Source organism: Leucoraja erinacea, chromosome 6 (genome assembly GCF_028641065.1).
Source record: "Leucoraja erinacea ecotype New England chromosome 6, Leri_hhj_1, whole genome shotgun sequence".
NCBI lineage: Eukaryota > Metazoa > Chordata > Chondrichthyes > Rajiformes > Rajidae > Leucoraja > Leucoraja erinaceus.
The window spans coordinates 80737090-80757475 of NC_073382.1; the positions used below are offsets into that span (position 1 = coordinate 80737090).

General features: G+C 44.4%; 1 protein-coding gene across 1 annotated transcript in view; it reads right to left on the reverse strand.

The window, feature by feature from the left end:
- Positions 1-6846: 6846 nt before the first annotated feature.
- irs2b (insulin receptor substrate 2b) overlaps positions 6847-20386 on the reverse strand; it is a 43597-nt gene continuing 30057 nt past the window's right edge. Inside the window, exon 2 of the mRNA XM_055637410.1 lies at positions 6847-8584. Within this exon, the coding sequence (XP_055493385.1) occupies positions 8580-8584 (5 nt within the window). The 3' untranslated portion in view covers positions 6847-8579. The remainder of the gene's footprint in view (positions 8585-20386) is intronic.

Genomic DNA, 20386 nt, shown 5'->3' on the forward strand with positions numbered 1-20386 from the left:
CCCCCCCCCCCCCCCCCCCCCCCACGTCTATCCCCACGTCTATCTCACCTGCAGCACCTGTACTCTGGATCATCAAGCTGCCAGTCCAATCCCTCAGCCAGCTTTCCATAATGGCTACAACTTCCCATTCGTATCCACACACTGAGTTCATCCACTTTGCCCCAGGCCTCTTGAATTAAAACAAATACAAATTTCTTGATCAAGATCTACACAACCCTGCCTCATCAACCTTCAAAGAGAACTCCCAGCTGGGAACCGACTGAGAATGTTGGCCCTGCTGTCACAGGAATACTCCAAAAATCAGACAGAGAGAGAGAGAGAGTTAAGAAATGAAAATGCATAACAAACAAGAACACTTAATAATACTCTGCAATTACTATCCAGGGGGCGGCGGGGCGGCACGGTGGCACAGCAGTAGAGTTGCTACCTTGCAATGCTTACAGTGCCAGAGATCCAGTTGGAAGGGTTTTCTGCAAAGGTGGAAAAGGAATATCAAATTAATATCAATTTGACTGTCAATTGTCTGAAATGTGCATGCTTTAGCTTTGCAATGTCAGGTAGTAAATATAGTCAGCAAGGAGTAGAACTTCACCAAAGATAGACACAAAATGCTGGAGTAACTCAGCGGGCCAGGCAGCATCTCTGGAAAGATGGAATGGGTGACGTTTTCGGGTTGAGACCTTCTACAGACTGATCAGGATCTCGACCCGAAACGTCACCCATTCCTTGTTTCCAAAGGTGCTGCATGTTCCGCTGAGTTACTCCAGCATTTTGTGTCCATTTTCAGTTGAAACCGGCATCTGCAGTTCCTTCTTCACATTAGCACGTCACCAGATATTTAAAGAGTTGTAAGCATATACTGATGAAACTGTCTGGCCTATAAAAATCACCTTTGTAATTAAAAGAGCACTGTTCGTTTTTTGTGTGGTGTTTTAATGCTGGTTTTGGTTATAAATCATCACTGCAATACTCTATGGACTTGTTTATCTTTAATTATGGTTTGCACTAATGTCATGTTTTTTTGCAGGCGTCTTTCTTTTAAAAATGTTACCTATCATTTATTTCTAATTTCTATATGATTTGTTTTACCGTGTTGTGTATGTTTATGGGCCTCTGGTGCTGGAAATAAGATTCTTCATTGTACCAGCATCTCACCATAGTTGTGCTGGAGACAATAAACTTGACTCGATACATTCATTACCAAATCAATGTTATATCATTACAGAAAGAAATAGGACACGGGCTACGCTTGGTGGGTTGAACAGCGGGGACTAAGATAGGCAATGGAAGGTCAGTCTGAGGTCAATGGAGGAAGGGTTGTTTGGCTGGCCAAAGGGAGATTGGAGAATTGGAGTCCACAACGTGATAATTGAAAGTTCGGCAATTTGTGGGAAAGATTGGGATTTCCATTGAAGAATTGGGTTGGAGGCTTGCGGTATTTGTCAACAGAGGGTTAGAATGGAAGGAGCAAGGGCCAGTTTAGTTCAGTTTAGTTTTATTTAGAGATACAGCGCGGAAACAGGCCCTTCGGCCCACCCAGTCTGCACCAACTAGCGTTCACCGCACACTAACACTATCCTACACACACCAGGGACAATTTACACTTATACCAAGCCAATTAACCTACAAACCTGTATGTCTTTGGAGTGTGGGAGGAAACAGAAGATCTCGGAGAAAACCCGCGTGTTCACGGGGAAAATGTGCAAACTCCGTACAGTCAGCACCCGTAGTTGGGATCAAACCCGGGCCTCCGGTACTCCAAGCCCTGTAAGGCTGCAACTCTGCGCTACACAAAGATGCCCTAAATAAACAGTAAATAAACAGTCACCGTAAATCCATTTGGCCAGAATCAAATGTATTTCTTTCAGTCTTCTTTATTACCTTAATAGGCACATTAAACAATTTAGTCAAATGTGATTTTTCCCCCAACAAATCCACATTTGATCTCTATCAATTGAAATGTTGCCACATGTGAGTTAAAGCTGGGGGCAATGTTAGCTGTGAGGAGGATGCTAGGAGGCTGCAAGGTGACTTGGATAGGCTGGGTGAGGGGGCAAATGCATGGCAGATGCAGTATAATGTGGATACATGTGAGGTTATCCACTTTGGAAGCAAAAACAGGAAAGTAGACTATTATCTGAATGGTGGCCGATTAGGAAAAGGGGAGATGCAACGAGACCTGGGTGTCATGGTACACCAGTCATTAAAAGTAGGCATGCAGGTGCAGCAGGCAGTGAAGAAAGCGAATGGTATGTTAGCATTCATAGCAAAATAATTTGAGTATAGGAGCAGGGAGGTTCTACTGCAGTTGTACAGGGTCTTGGTGAGACCACACCTGAAGTATTGTGTAAAGATGTTATCTCCTAATCTGAGGAAATACATTCTTGCCATAGAGGGAGTACAGAGAAGGTTCACCAGACTGATTCCTGGGATGTCAGGACTTTCATTTGAAGAAAGACTGGATAGACTTGGCTTGTACTCGCTAGAATCTAGAAGATTGAGGGGGGATCTTATAGAAACTTACTTAAAAATTCTTAAGTTTCTTAAGATCCCCCCTCAATCCCCCCTTAAGGGGGAAAATCTTTTTCGAGATCTTCTCTGGAATTCTCTGCCACGGAAGGTAGTTGAGGCCAGTTCATTGGCTATATTTAAGAGTGAGTTAGATGTGGCCCTTGTGGCTAAAGGGATCAGGGGGTATGGAGAGAAGGCAAGTACAGGATACTGAGTTGGGTGATCAGCCATGATCGTATTGAATGGCGGTGCAGGTTCGAAGGGCCGAATGGCCTATTCCTGCACCTATGTTTCTATGTTTCTAATGCTTTTACTGATCATTGCTTCTGATAGCAATGTTGTAACTGACACCAAGCTGACTGGGCTGCAATTGTCTTGCATATTCTTATAAACTTTTCTGAACAGGATTTTCCTCTGCAATGGATTTTCAGGTTAATGTGAAGGTAGGGCAAGCTAGGTGGCAACATAACAGAGTAGCATTGTCTACCTATCTCAGCGGGACAGGCAGCACCTTTGGATAGAAGAAATGGATGACGTTTCAGGTCGAGACCCTTCTTCAGACCCTTCTTCAGTCTGACCCAAAATGTCATCCATTCCTTCTATCCAGAGATGCTGCCTGTCCCGCTGAGTTACTCCAGCAATTGTGTCTACGGTATAAACCAGCATCTGCAGTTCCTGCCGACAGCATCGTCTACCTGATCCCCTGGTGTGGAAAAATCAAAACATTGCTGAAACTTGTTCAAGAGGTCAGAACATTTTATGGCATCTCAAGGAACAACTCATCTTTGCCCTACAGTCAGTCATCCCACACGTGGCAGTCAATGCCAATCTGGGGGGAACCCATGACAAATGGGTGCTTCTTGATGTTATCCATCACAGATCTATAGAGACTCCAAAGGCAATCAACCAACAATCTGGCTGCAATAAACATAGTAAGACTGCAATATGAGTGATTAAAAATCACCCCACAATTTTGTCACCAATGAACATCACTGGGTGGGTTCACAAGGGACTGCAGAAGTTGGCATCTTTGAACAAAGAGACAAACCGCTGGAGTAACTCGGCGGTCAGGCAGCATCCATGGAGGAAAACAGACAGATGACATTTTGGGTCAGAACCCTTCTTCAGACTGAGATCAGTCTGTCCGTTTCCCTCCATGAACATGACGGCATAGTGACATAGATGGTAGAGCTGCTGCCTCACCACACCAGAGGCATAGAGCTGTACAACACGGACACAGGTCCTTCAGCCCAACTAGCCCATGCTGAACAAGAAGCCCCATCTGTACTAGTCCCAACTGCCTGTGTTTGGCCCATATCCCTCTAAACATTTCCTATCCATAACTCTGTCCAAATGTATTTTACATGGTGTTACGGTACCTGCTTCAACTATTTCCCCTGGCAGCTCATCCATATACCACCATGTGTGATAAACTTGCCCCTCAAGTTCCTATTAAAATTTCCCCCCTCACACCTAAAACCTATGTCCTCTGGTCCTTTCTCTATGTATAAACACTGCTGCAATTTCTACATGATGAAACCAAAATGTATAGAAATGGCCTTTATTAAAATCTGACAATGTGCACTTTAACCACATGTGATTTTTCTTCTATTACAAATCTTGGAGTACAGAGGCAAATAAATAAATGATGGGTCTTTGTCCCAAACATTATGAAGGGCACTGTATGTGGTCTATAACCACCACCCTACCATTGTGGGGTGTGCGCGGGGGGGGGGGGGTGTGGGCAGCGGGGTGTGTGTGGGCAGAGGCGTGTGTGGGCAGGGGGAGGTAAGTGTGGGAGGCGGGAGGGGTTGTGTGGGGGGAGAGGGGTGTGTGGGCGGGGGGGCATCATGGGGGGGGGAGGAGCCAGCCAGGGGGACCAGAGTGGGAGTGGCTGGAATTGGCGGTGCGACGGGGACTCACAGCGGGGGCTGGTCACTGTTCGTTATCCTCCACTGGGATCAGAGTCTCCGCTTTCCGTTTATCTCCGACTCCGGGCTGGGCTGGGTCACCGATTGGGCTGGGTCTCCCACGCTGGGCTGGGTCGGGTCTCCGACACTGGGATGCTGCTTGGGGCTAGGCTGCTGCTTGGGGCGGGGCTGCTGCATGGGTCTGGGCAGCTGCTTGGGGTGGGGCTGCTTCGGGTCCCCCTGAAAGTCCGGTTGGAAACCTCCACCAGCCATCCTCAGCAGTAAAGATGCGTTGGTGCAGGAAGGGGCGGACCATCCCAGGGAGTGACAGGGGAAGAGACTAATCCATGCGGCGCTGACTGACAGGAGAAGGGATCGATCTGCGCACGCGCGGTTTTAAAGGTTTATAAACCTCGCTAACTTTTACGACATTCAACCGATCGAAATGAAACTCGGTGGACTCGCAGCACAGGAGAACGGTCAGTGAACTGGTGAAAAATCGTATCGATATCGCAAACCGATTTTGCGTAAATAGAAAACCACACAACCGGAAGATAACAAGATCAGAGTTTTAGTTATGTACTGGACAAGGTAAGGTTTGAGCACTCCTCAGGAATGATCTTAGCTCGTGAGCCTCCCCAAGCACTGGAGTTGAATAAAACACAAGACCCGCCCCCTCCTGTCCTGCCAAAAGCTATGCTGATATCGAGTTGAAGGGCTGGCACATCATATCACTGTTGTATAAAACATTGTTTAGCCCCACATTGTAATATTGTGTACGGTTCTGTAACATTTGACAGAAGAGATTCAGCATCACAATAGGCTTTCACGGCATGGTGGCGCAGCAGTAGAGTTGTTGCCTTACACCGCTTGCAGCGCCAGAGACCCAGGTTCGTTCCTGACTACGAGTGCTGTCCGTACGGAGTTTTTACGTTCACCCCATGACCTGTGTGGATTTTCTCTGAGGTCTTCGGTTTCCTCCCACACTCCAAAGACGTGCAGGTTTGTAGGTTAATTGGCTTGGTATAAGTGTAAATTGTCTTTAGTGTGTGTAGGATAGTGTTAGTGTGCGGAGATCGCTGGCCGGTGCAGGCTCAGTGAGCCGAAGGGCCTGCTTCCATGCTGTATCTCTAGAACTAAACTAAACCTGTTTCTATACTGTGCATTTCTATTATTGCACGGAGTGCACATAGCAGCAAATTGGGCGCTTTGAACTATAGTCCACTGCGTGCCATTGTGATAACATTCCCTGGGGTCACCTACTGATGGTGGCTACTTATTGAGGGGCAAGAAACCATCTTCATGCATCTCTCACTTCTGGCAACCTATAGTTACCTTTCTTGGTGTCAAATATCATGCTTGTTAGTCCTAAAGTCCATCTTATATCATTTTAGAAATGAGGCACTGAACCTTGGGCAGCAGTAACATTCTGATCTTGTCTCCCACACTAGCAGCAAAATACTTCAAATGTCTTGGATTTCTATGTGATGTTTTGATGAGGAGTGTAAGGATATACGGTCATTAAACCTAAAGGATATACTGTCATTAAACCTACCCAGCCTATTGGTTTGGACACCGAAACGTCGTAAGTTAGTACTATGATCCAAAAGCAAATACCACATATGAAGGATATCTTTCTATTTTATTTACGTTAATACATTGGACATGTAAAAGCAGCTCCGACAGATGAGCTACAGAAAATATTCTGAGTACCTCAGGACTTCTTAATTCAGTCCAATTGATAAAGGAAACAGAAGAGGAATAATGTAGGGATTTGTTGATGGAGCTTAATAGATTGCTAACAAATCAAAAATCATTTTTAATCAAATTGGGAAACAAGAGTTTCAAAAATATTGTAATTTATCATGACCGAGGGATAATTCAAGATCAACTCAGGTGAAGTATGATACGCAATTCTCAATGAGATTCTCATCTTCTGATAACATTACATTGGAATTATTTATAAATACATAAAACGGAAGACACAGCAAGATATGTTAAGTTTACAATTATCTCTTGTCTGCTTAGAAGTATTATTACACATTCACTTTCATCTCTAGGCTAAAAAGTAACATGAAAACCCTGCTCTTATGCTGTTTAAGGTTTATACAGGTTCAATATGGAACGTTGCATGCCTTAAACTGAAAGTAGCAAAATATACAAATAGCAACCTTTGCTATACATTCTAGAGAAAATAGTAACTGTTATATACAGGTTCCAAACTGTAAACTAAGAATGTAAAGTGTTCTATACTTAATTTCTGGATTATACATTCCAGCATTGTTGTGAAGCTATGAAAACTGCATTCAGTAGAAAATGTTCATTGATTACAGTTTATTCCATATTTTGCTATTGTCTCAGTTCATTCCATATTTTGCCATTGTGTCTGGTATTCAATTCAAAAGCAGCTCCGACAGATGATAATTCAAGATCAACTCAGGTGAAGTATGATACGCAATTCTCAATCAGATTCTCATCTTCTGATAACATTACATTGGAATTATTTATAAATACATAAAACGGAAGACACAGCAAGATATGTTAAGTTTACAATTATCTTTTGTCTGCTTAGAAGTATTATTACACATTCACTTTCATCTCTAGGCTAAAAAGTAACATGAAAACCCTGCTCTTATGCTGTTTAAGGTTTATACAGGTTCAATATGGAACGTTGCATGCCTTAAACTGAAAATAGCAAAATATACAAATAGCAACCTTTGCTATACATTCTAGAGAAAATAGTAACTGTTATATACAGGTTCCAAACTGTAAACTAAGAATGTAAAGTGTTCTATACTTAATTTCTGGATTATACATTCCAGCATTGTTGTGAAGCTATGAAAACTGCATTCAGTAGAAAATGTTCATTGATTACAGTTTATTCCATATTTTGCTATTGTCTCAGTTCATTCCATATTTTGCCATTGTGTCTGGTAATTCAATTCAAAATCAGCATTCTTTCAGTCCCATGGTTATATGTTGATTTATTGCAGATTCAGCCACTGTATCGAGATCCATGCTACTTTTAATCTTGTAAAAATGAGCATCGTTCACAATATAGATTTTACAAAACCAGGCATGAATACAGGGGAATTGACCCCCTGGCAAAATATAGAGAACTTCACACAGGCCTGTGGTGAAACTTCAATCACTTGCAAAATAGAGTATCTACATTCAGAATTTTCTGGCACACTTTTGTCAACAGTTCTAATGCTAATAAATAAGTCAGCAGGAAGTTCTTGTGCAGTCTCTTTCACCCAAAGCAGTCCTGAACTGTCTAACTTCTGTATTGAACATAAACAATGTTCACCATTAAGAAATATCAAGAACTTTACATTGCCTAGAAATGTATCCTTGGTCAATGGATAACATTTTGGAGAGAAAATACTAAGTATATTTAGCATTACCAATCGGAGACAATTTTCTAGGCACCTAACTTTTGAAAAGATTCCTTCCTTCCCTCCAAGGAATGTGAAAATCATCACCCAGATCTCAGAGAAAATCCTCATACGAATCTTAATAGACCTTTCTTGGACCCTCTGATTCGCCCAGTAATTTGAAATTGCACTTCTGTCAGCCATTTTGACTTTCAGATAGGGGCGTAAAACTAGTCAACGTGGAATCTTTGTAGGACACAATTCTGGCTTATCACATTGGTATATTGGGAACTATCAACTTGGTTTGGTGTCTTGGGAGTTCGGTCCACAGCTGAAGCTGTTGGGCTTTTTCTCCCATAAAAGGCTGCTTTAGTTTTTGAACGAGGTAGTGTTTGTACCAGGTCAGTAACATTCCAATTCAGTTGATTTCTGGCCATTCTGAGAAAGGTAATGCAACCCATGTGTAACTTAGATGTTGGCCAAATCTCAACTTAGAACAAGGCTAAACAGGCAACAGTTAATGTGATGCTGAACAAGAACTGCTTGACGGCACTGCTCCTGGAAAGGAAAGAGGATAATCAATATCCATAACAGGATCTAATGAGGCAGAAAGCTTCCTTGTCCTTTCAAGTGTGCTATGCATTGCAGTGTTGTGACGGTCTCGAGGCATTGTTAGCAACACATTCACAATGAGGCAAAGAGGTCAACTTGAGCAGCATTCGACAAAGGTGTCTACTAAGCAGCATCCTTTATGCGACGTTCCAGCAATGGTGCAGATGGGTCAATCTGAACAAAAGAAAAGGAAAAATGTTGACACAAGAATTTGGAAAAGATGGAATCTTGAGCAAAAAGAAAAATCTTGCATGAAAACAATAACATTATATAGGAAACTTGGTAATGTCATATGTTCATAAGTAATAGGAGCAGAATTCGGCGAAATGGTCCAACGTGTCCGCTTCGCCAATCAATTGTGGCTGATCAATCTCTCCCTCCTAACTCAATTCTCCTGCCTTCTCCCCATAACCCCTGACCCGTACTAACCAAGAATCAATCTATCTCTGCAATATCCATTGACTTCGCCTCCACAGCCTTCTGTGGCAAAGAATTCCACAGATTCAATTTAATGTAAACATTTGTGCATTATTATTGGTCAGCTTGTTTCTGAAATAATCTATAGGGAAGGCCTGGATAACCAGCCTAATAGCCCTGTCCCACGGTATGAGTTCATTCCAAGAGCTCTCCCGAATTTGCTCTGATTCAAACTCGGAGGTTTAATGGCCACTCGTCGGTACTCGGGGCACTCGTGGACATTTTTCAACATGTTGAAAAATCTTCATGAGTTTTCCCGTGCTTACCTGCCATTAGCGAGTCTTCCCGAGTACCTGCTGTTAGCGTTACGAGCCGCTAAGAGACGTCCCCGAGCTCCGACATACCCGCTACGTTCATTCACCGTGCTTACCACGAGTTTGATTTTTTTTAAACTCGGGAGAGCTCTTGGAATGAACTCGTACCATGGGACAAGGCTATTAGTTCTCCGACTAGTTTCACTGTCCTCCTGATTCATTTTACTGTGTATCTGCCTCATTGTCACCTCCACCTCAGCCAACATTTCCTTAATCATCGGCTGCTGTAATCTGTTCTTTTCACACCTTATGTGTGCTTTGTACCCCTCCATATCTCATTTCATTCTCCCCTGAAGAAGTCATCCTCAATCTGAAGAAGGGTCTCATCCCGAAATATCACCCATTCCTTCTCTCCAGAGATGCTGCGTTACTCCAGCATTTTGTGTCTATTTCCAACTAACTCTGATGCAGGAATTAGGAACTTTTTACCCTCTCCTAGAACTTGTTTGGTTAGCCATCTAAGCATAGCATCCGTACGCAAGGGGAATGTTTCTTTCAATGTAATGTGTATTTCTGTGAAAAGGAATGTGAGGATTAGAAACAGGAATGTACAGAGCTCTCCAAGTGGGTGGCATCTTGAAAGCAAACAACATTTGTATAAGCATGCTCCGCAGTTCAAATTTCATGATTTAAGCAAGTTTAAATGAACAGAGGTATTTAAATAGTTTGCAGATAATGATCAAGTCAAAAACATATCAAAAACATGGAGTAACACCATGATAAGAATGTGATTTTATAAGTGTAACTTGCCAGGTGTGCACTATTTTAGAAAGGCCCATTGATCGTTCTTCAATAGTGCGCCAACTAGTGCTGTGTAAAAATGTCAAAAGTGGCAAGCAGCACTCACATTACCTAATGTGCAGGAAGGAACTGCAGATGCTGGTTTAAACCAAAGATTGACACAAGTTCTATCGTATCGTAAAAAGCTGGAGTAACTCAGCGGGTCAGACAACATCTCTGGAGAAAATAAATAGGTTGCATTTCGGGTCGGGTCACCGACCCAAAACTTCACCCATTCCATCTCTCCAGAGATGCTGCTTGTCCCGATGAGTTACTCCACCATTTTGTGTCTTATCTTTGGTGTAAACCAGCATCTGCAGTTCCTTCCTCCACGAGCTATGACGTTTTGATTGCTGACTATATTAGATACAGAGATCAATATATTTTTGGATATTAAGGGAATCTAGGGATTATTGCAGAAAAGTGACTGTAGCAATGACCTTATTGAATGGTGGAGCAAGTATGAGAGGTCAAATGATCTATTCTTATTTCTATTTCTAATGTTCCTCCGAAAGTACAAAAATAGCAACTGGAGCATGTCAGGGGTTATCAATTGCATTCAGTCCTCTGGTCATTACAGTTTAAATAGTCTGGTCAGCGTTAGGTTTGGATGTGATAGAGGTTAGTCCCGAAAGAACTGATAAATTGATTTGTTGAACCATTGTGTAAGATTAGGTTTTAGGGGATCCTACCAGACTATCTTCCTATTAACATTGAAAGTATGTGAACAGGAGAAGATCTTTTAACGCATTAAATGGTATAAAGTATATCAAGCATTGTGATAGGATATAAAGCTAATACTGATCTGTCAACTTAAGACTGATAGCACAAAGAACTGTCTTTACATTGATAAAAACCAAATAGTCCTGAAGATAGAATCTTATATTTACTTGGGATCCCACTGGATGACTGTTAGTTAAGCTTTTTGAATTGTATTGCTCAATATTTAAGTGAAGTCAGCAGGAACGTCTTTTCTTGGATTTTAACAGACAGTTACGTAAATTGCCTCTCTTCCTCATATTACATTCTGATTGTGTAGGAAGGAACTGCAGATGCTGGTTTAAATCAAAGATATACACAAAATGCTGGAATAACTCGGGCAGCATGTCTGGAGGGATGGAATGGGTGACGTTTCGGGTCGGGGACACTCTATGACTATATAGCTGCAACACTCTCAGTCCCAGACTCGAAGGATTCATGTCCACGTTAATTTATGAGGAAGAGAGGCAATTTACGTAACTGTCTGTTAAAATCCAAGAAAAGACGTTCCTACTGACTTCACTTAAATATTGAGCAATACAATTCAAAAAGCTTAACTAACAGTCATCCAGTGGGATCCCAAGTAAATATAAGATTCTATCTTCAGGACTATTTGGTTTTTATCAAGGTAACGAAAGTTATTTGTGCTATCAGTCTTAAGTTGACACATCAGTATTAGCTTTATATCCTATCACAATGCTTGATATACTTTATACCATTTAATGCATTATAAAGATCTTCTCCTGTTCACAAACTTTAAATGTTAATAGGAAGATAGTCTGGACAGGATCTTCTCATACAATGGTTCAACAAATCAATTTATCAGTTATTTCTGGACCAACCTCCATCACATCCAACTAACGCTGACAAGACCATTTAAACCGCAATGACCAGAGGACTGAAGGCAATTGATAACCCCTGACTTGTACTCCAGTTGCTATTTTTGTACTTTTGGAAGAACATTAGAAATAGAAATAGGAATAGATCATTTGACCTCTCATACTTGCTCCACCATTTAATAAGGTCATTGCCTCAGTCACATTTCTGCAATAATCTCTAGATTCCCTTAATATCTAAGAATATATTGATCTCTGCGTCTAATATAGTCAGCAATCAAAACTTCATAGCTTGTGTGGGAAGAAACTGCAGATGCTGGTTTACACCAAAGATAAGACACAAAATGCTGGAGTAACTCAGCAGGATAAGCAGTGTCTTTGGATAGAAGGGATGGGTGATGTTTTGGTCTCGACCCTTCTTCAGACTGCTCAGTCTGAAGAAGGGTCTTGATCCGAACCGTCACCCATTCCTTCTATCCAGAGATGCTGCCTGTCCTGGTGAGTTACTGCAGCATTTTGTATCTATCAGATAGGGAAGGCAGGCTTATAATAGACCTTCATTAGATATTTGAAAGGGTTATACATTCTGTTGTGACCTTTGAACATTCTATAATTACAGATCACAGGGAAATGGATCACTGATCTTGAAAAGGGAAAAAATAGTGTTGTTATCTATATGATTCAAGGCCAGAGCGCCTGCTAGCCTGTCAAATATTTCATGCACAAACCATTGCAAGGGCCACCAGAGCAAGCATATGTATTTTTGTTGACAACTGCAGTGCTTTTGCAACTGTTACTCATCTACTAAGTCATCATTCACTTCTGTCACACTTCCATTACAGATCGACGGCTGTTTGTCTTGCACTCACCAACCTACTCATTCACATCCAGCCTCACCACTGATGTACAACCCTGAAAACAGCTTCTATCAAACTTTTCAGAATAAAAAAAATCAAGAATGGTTGCTACTAAATTAAACTTTCATTTGATAAGAATCATGAGAGGAATAGATCGGGTAGATGCACAGAGTCTTTTACCCAGAGTAGGAAAATCTAGGACCAGAGGACATAGGTTCAAGGTGAAGGGGAAAAGATTTAATAGGAATCTGAGAGGTAACTTTTTCCACACAGAGGGTGGTGGGTGCATGGAACAAGCTGCCAGACGAGGTAGTTGAGGCTGGGACTATCCTAACATTTAAGAAACAGTTGGACAGGTACATGAATAGGACAAGTTTGGAGGGATATGGACCAAGCGCAGGCAAGTGGGACTAGGGAAGCTGAGACATTGTTGGCCGGTGTGGACGAGTTGGGCCTAACAACCTGTTTCCACACTGTGACTCTAAGAATTCATCCATTTCTCATGAGTCTTAGTGGTTGATATATACAGCATTGAATTTAGACCAACCTTGGAGTCTGCCTTTGCTCATCCCATTTGCTTGACCCTTTACTCCTCGTACACCTACGACTGTGCAGCCAAGTACAAATCTAATTCAATTTTCAAATTCGCAGACGACACCACCATTGTGGACCAGATATCAAATAATGATGAGATGGAGTACAGGAAGGAGATTGAGAACCTCGTGTCCTGGCATCGAGACAACAACCTTTCTCTCAATGTCAGCAAGACAAGGGAGATAGTGATCGACTTCAAGAAGTGGTGGTACAAATACCCCAGTTTGCATTGATAGTGCCAAAGTAGAGATGGTTGAAAATGTCCAATTCTTAGGAGTCAATATCACCAACAACTTCTGTGGGAAAGAACTGCAGAACTGCAGGTTTAAATCGAAGGTAGACACAAAATGTTGTAGTAACTCAGTGGGAGAGGCAGCATCTCTGGAGAGAAGGAATGGGTGACGTTTCGGGTCGAGAGTCAGTCTGAATTCCTTCTCTCCAGAGGAGAAACCTGTCCCGCTGAGTTACTCCAGCATTTTTAGTCTATCACCAGCAAATTCTCCTGGATCACCCATATTGAAGCAGCAACCAAGAAAGCACAACTACAACTCTACTTCCCTAGAAGGCTTAGAAAGTTCAGCATGTCCCCTATAACTCTCACAAATGTCTACAGTTGCACCACAGAAAGCATTTTTATCAGGATGCATCACAGCGGTTTGGGGACAGCTCCATCCAAGACCGCAAGAAATTGCAGCGAATTGTGGATGCACCCCAGACCATTACGCAAACCAACCTCCCTTCTATTGACTCCATTTATACCTCACACTGCCTCGGCAAGGCCAGCAGCATAATCAAGGATGAGGCACCCTGGTCACTCCCTCTTCTCCCCTCTCCCATCAGGCAAATGGTATAGAAGTGTGAAAACGCACACCTCCCGATTCAGGGACAGTTTCTTCCCAGCTGTTATCAGGCAACAAAATCATCCTACCACAACCAGAGAGCAGTGCTGAACTACTATCTACCTCTTTGGTGACCCTCAGTCTATCCAAATCCAAGGCGTAGCTATGGGTACGTGCATGGGTCTTAGCTATGTCTGCCTCTTTGTACGGTACGTCGAACAATCCTTGTTCCCGAACTCTACCTCCTCTACATTGATGACTGCATTGGCGCTACCTCCTGCACCCATACAGAACTCACTGACTTCATCCATTTCACCACTAACTTCCATCCGGCACCCAAATTCACTTGGACCTTTTCTGACATTTCCCTACCGTTTCTAGACCTCACTATCTCCATCGCAGGTGACAGACTACTGACCAACATCTACTATAAACCCACTGACTCCCATGGCTATCTGGACTACACTTCTTCCCACCGTGTTTCCATAAGGACTTCATCCCCTACTCCAATTCTTCATTCTGTGCCGCATCTGCATCCAGGATGAGGTGTTCCACACCAGGGCATCGGAGATGTCCTCATTCTATAGGAAACGGGGGTACCCCTCGCCTACTATAGATGAGGCTCTCACCAGGGTCTCTTCTATACCCCGTAACTCTGCTCTCACTCCCCATCCCCCCACTCGTAACAAGGGCAGAGTCCCTCATGTCCTCACCTTCCACCCTACCAACCGTCACATACAACAAATAATCCTCCGATATTTTTGCCACCTACACCAGTGGCCACATCTTCCCATCTCCTCCCATTTCGGCTTTCCACAGTGACCGCTCCCTCCGTAATTCCCTGGTCAATTCGTCCCTTCCCACCCAAATCACCCCCTCTCCTGGTACTTTCCCTTGCAACCGCAAGAAATATCTCCCCCTTTGACTCCATTCAAGGACCCAAGCAGTCTTTCCAGGTGCAGCAGAGGTTCATCTGCACCTCCTCCAACCTCATCTATTGCATCCGCTGCTCTAGGTGTCAGCTGCTCTACGTTGGTGAGACCAAGCGTAGGCTTGGCGATCGCTTCGCCCAACACTTCCGCTCGGTTTGCAATAACCAACCTGATCTCCAGGTGGCTCAACACTTCAACTCCCTTTCCCATTCCGAATCCGACCATTCTGTCCTGGTCCTCCTCCATGGCCAGAGTGAGGAGTAGCACCTCATATTTCGTTTGGGTAGTTTACACCCAAGCGGTATGAACATTGACGTCCTGTTTCAGGTAGTCCTTGCTTTCTCCTTCTTTTCCCTCCACTTCCCAGCTCTCCCACAGCCCAATGTCTCTGCCTCTTCGTTTCTTCTTCCCACCCCACCCCCCCTCCCAGCCCCCATATCAGTTTGAAGAAGGGTCTCGACTAGAAACATCGCCTATTTCCTTCACTCCATAGATGCTGCCTCACCCGCTGAATTTCTTCAGCATTTTTGTCTACCTTCGATTTTCCAGCATTTGCAGTTCCTTGTTGAACACTCAGTCTACCCTTGATCGGACTTTACTGGCTTTACCTACCACTAAATGTTATTCCCTCATCATGTATCTATAAACTGTAAATGGCTCGGTTCCAATCATGTATTGTCTTTCTGCTGGCTGGTTAGCACCCAACAAATGTTTTTTACTGTACCTCGGTACACGTAACTATAAACTAAGCTGAACTGAATTTGGACAATATCCCCCCCAAACTTTTCCTATCCCTCTATACGGCCAAATGCTGATTAATTGTTGCAAATGTACACACCTCTACCACTTCCTCAGTAACTCATTTCATTTACCCACCTCCCCATGTTATAATCATGCCCCCTGGTTTTATTGAAATCTTTCCCTGCTCACCTTAATCCTAGGCCCCTAGTTTTAGATTTCCCTGCCCTGGGCAAAAGGCTGAAATCCTTCATGTCTGTGCCACTCACAATATCCCCCCTAGCCTCCTTCACTCCAGATAAAAATCTCTCCTAATAACACGTCCTCCAGTCCCTGTACCAGCCTAATGAATCTTTTCTGGGCCCTCTCTAGCTTAATACATCCTTGTTATGGTGTGGTATTTGTCATCTGAGAATGTTTATAAAAAAAACTGAGAACAATAATAAACCTGAACCTAAACTGGACGAGCCTCTGCCTCACAGCACTAAAGACCAGGTTCGATTCTGACCTAGGGAACTATCTGTGTGTAGTTTGCACATTCTCCTTGTGACCACGTAAAGCGAGATATATCTTTAGTATGGCCCTTAATGAGGGGCAACAACCAACAATGGTGCACTACCATGCCGCTCCAGCACAATAGACCAATGCACTAGAATATCTGTGCATTACTATTAGAGTCATAGAGTCATAGAGTGATACAGTGTGGAAACAGGTCCTTCGGCCCAACTTGCCCACACCGGCCAAATTGTTCCAGTTACACTAGTTCCACCTGCCCGCGCTTGGTCCATATCACTCCAAACATGCTCAATCCATGTACCTGTCTAACTGTTTCTTAAATATTGGGATGGGCCAGGCTCAACTACCTCCTCTGGCAGTTTATTCCATACACCCACTTTGAAAAAGTTACCCCTCAGATCTTATTAAGTCATTCCCCTTTCACCTTAAACCTGTGTCCTCTGGTCCTCGATTCCCCTACTCTGGATAAAGATTCTGTGCATCTACCCGATCTATTCCTCTCATGAATTTATACACCTCTATAAGGTCACCCCTTATCCTCCTGCACGCCAAGCGACCCAGTCTCTCCCTAAGGCTCAGACCCTCTAGTCCTGGCAACATCCTCATATTGATGAACCATCCAAGTGAACACACACAATGACCCCTTTTTGTACAGACAAGGAACCGCAGATGCTGGTTAATACACAAAAGGATGCAAAGGTCTGGAGGAACTTAGCGGTTCAGGCAGTATCCCTAAAGAACATGGGGGGGGGGGCGGGGGTTGGGGGGGGGGGTTGGTTTGGGGGAGGGGAGGTTGTGGGGGAGGGGTGTTGGGGAGGGGGGGTGTGTGGGGAAGGGGGGTTGTGGGGAAGGGGGGTGTTGGGGGGGGGGGGAGTGTGGGGAAGGGGGAGTGTGGGGAAGGTTGCACACACCCCGCGGGCTGCTCAACACACTCCACCCCTTCAGCTTTTAATTCTCCTCGCCGTGTTATTAACAGCGGGTTTCCGGAAGGGGTGGTATTTACGATTTTTAAACCTTCATAACTTTTGTACTATTTCACCGATCGGAACAAAACTTATTTGACTTGCAGCAGAGGAGAATGGCGAGTAAGATGACGGAAAATCGTAGCGCTATGAGGGATCGTTTTTGCTCAAATTTAATTACAACGCAGACCGGAAGTGGTCAAGATGAGAGTTTTAGTAATTGTATAGATAGAAGAAGATATTCACACAATGTTGGAGTAACTCAGCAAGTCAGGCAGCATCACTGGAGAAAATGGATGGGTGATGTTTCGGGTCGAGACCCTTCTTCTGACTGATTGTGAGGTGGGAACTGGAAATAAGAAAAGACCGGGTGGAAACAAGCCGTCAACAGATGATCTGAGATGATTTCCTGATAGTCTGTCTGCCTGTTGGCGAGGGAGGGTGTGATCCCAATAGGGATACAATGCAAACTGTGGAACTGGTTAACCGACTTTTGAATTAATAATTTATTGTCACATGTGACAAGTTACGGTGAAATTATTTGCTTGCATACGGTATGCCATTACTCGCCACATAAAGAGCGTTGACAAAGTTACAAAGTAGACAAAGTATCCGTGCCAGGTCTCCCTTTGGTCTCCCCCTCCCCCCATGCCGGGTCCTCCATGATGCATTGCTCTTCCCCCTCCCACACGGTGCCCCCCCATGCCGTGCCCTCCTCCTTCCCACGACAGCAACGTCCTCACTCCACGTGTCTGTCCTCGTCCGTCCATCGGAGCCATCATCAACCGCAGCACCGACCTCTCCACCATCGCCGCCTGCTCCTCTCCAGACACCTGCATGGCACCGACCCAGGCCCCAGCCACGGGCTCCATCGATTCATAGACCCGTGGACTCCGACCTTGGCTGTAGGCTCCGCTGACCCATGCTATGTCAGCCGTGGGCTCTGACCCACGGGGGCTCGTTGGGAGGCGTTTAGTGAAGGGGGGGGGGGGGGGGGTGAGGGGGGGGGGGGAAAGATGGGGATGGAGGCAAGCAAGGGGAGGGGGGAGGGGGGAGAGGAATATTAGTAGAAGTTACATAAAATTGGAGAATTTGACCTTCACACCATTGGGTTGTAAGTCACCCAAGTAAAGTATGAGGTGCCGTTCCGCCAATTTGCATTTGGCTTCACTCTGGCAATGGAGGAGGACCAAGACAGAAAGGGCATTGTGGGAATGGGAAGGGGAGTTAAAATGGTCATCAACCAGGAGATACAACAGGCCCTTTGGGGACCGAGCATAAGCATTCAGTGAAATGGTCACTGATTCAATGCTTGTTCTTGCCAATGTACAGGAGGTCACATCAGGAAACCAGATGTAGTAGATGAGACCTATCTTTGCATTAAAGTTTGGTTATCCTGAACTTAAACTTCAAATTGGTGTGAGATGTTGAACATGGAACAGTACAGGCCATTCGGCCCATCTTGCCTGTGTCAATCATGACGCCAGCATATTTGAATTCCACCTGCCTGCTTACGGTTCACATCCCTCCATTCCCTGCCCTGTCCGAATAGACAATAGACAATAGGTGCAGGAAAGGCCTTTTGGCCCTTTGAGCCAGCACCGCCATTCAATGCGATCATGGCTGATCATCCCCAATCAGTACCCTGTTCCTGTCTTATCCCCATATCCCCTGAGTCCGCTATTTTTAAGAGCCCTATCTAGCTCTCTCTTGAAAGCATCCAGAGAACCTGCCTCTAACAGAAAATTCCACAGGCTCACCACTCTCTGTGAGAAAAGGTGTTTCCTCGTCTCCGTTCTAAATGGCTTACTCCTTATTCTTAAACTGGGGCCCCTGGTTCTGGACTCCCCCAACATCGGGAACATGTTTCCTGCCTCTAGCGTATCCAAACCCTTAACAATCTTGTATGTTTCAATGAGATCCCCTCTCTCCCCCTCGTTCCCGCTCATCCTTCTAAATTCCAGATTGTACAAGCCCAGCTGCTCCATTCTCTCAGCATATGACAGTCCCGCGATCCCAGGAATTAACCTTGTAAACCTACGCTGCACTCCCTCACTAGCAAGAATGTCCTTCCTCATATTAGGGGACCTAATCTGCACACAATACTCCAGGTGTGATCTCAATAGGGCTCTGTAATCTCTAAAGCTCTCTCAAATGTTGTTGCGGTATCGGCTTCCGCCACCTAAGCTGGCAAGTGGGACCAGGGTGTGGTAAAATGCAACATCGAGATGCTATTGGCAAGATTGTTCATACTGTATGTTGCTGGTATTGTGGATGGCAACATGAGCATCTGAAAAAGAAGTACGTGCAACTGTGCACAATGTCTGTGAAAATAGTTTTCCAATGTAGAATGCAGAACACTTTGAAAGTCCACAGTGTGAACAGGATGAGCCATGTAAAGACGGACTGAGTCAGATCCAGAGTCCAGCTCGTAAGGTCAGTAGGGGCAGAATTCAGCCATTCAGCCCATCAAGTCTACTCCACCATTCAATCATGGCTGATCTATAGAAACATAGAAACATAGAAATTAGGTGCAGGAGTAGGTCATTCGGCCCTTCGAGCCTGCACCGCCATTCAATATGATCATGGCTGATCATCCAACTCAGTATCCCGTACCTGCCTTCTCTCCATACCCCCTGATCCCCTTAGCCACAAGGGCCACATCTAACTTAAATATAGCCAATGAACTGGCCTCAACTACCCTCTGTGGCAGAGAGTTCCAGAGATTCACCACTCTCTGTGTGAAAAAAGTTCTTCTCATCTCGGTTTTAAAGGATTTCCCCCTTATCCTTAAGCTGTGACCCCTTGTCCTGGACTTCCCTAACATCGGGAACAATCTTCCTGTATCTAGCCTGTCCAACCCCTTAAGGATTTTGTAAGTTTCTATAAGATCCCCTCTCAATCTTCTAAATTCTAGAGAGTATAAACCAGGTCTATCCAGTCTTTCTTCATAAGACAGTCCTGACATCCCAGGAATCAGTCTGGTGAACCGTCTCTGCACTCCCTCTATGGCAATAATGTCCTTCCTCAGATTTGGAGACCAAAACTGTACGCAATACTCCAGGTGTGGTCTCACCAAGATCCTGTACAACTGCAGTAGAACCTCCCTGCTCCTATACTCAAATCCTTTTGCAATGAAAGCTAACATACCATTCGCTTTCTTTACTGCCTGCTGCACCTGCATGCCTACCTTCAATGACTGGTGTACCATGACACCCAGGTCTCGCTGCATCTCCCCCTTTCCCAATCGGCCACCATCTCTCCCCTCTAACCATATTCTCCTGCCTTCTCCTCCTAACCCCTGACATCCGTACTAATCAATGATCTCTCTATCTCTGCCTTAAAAATATCCATTGACTTGGTCTCCACAGC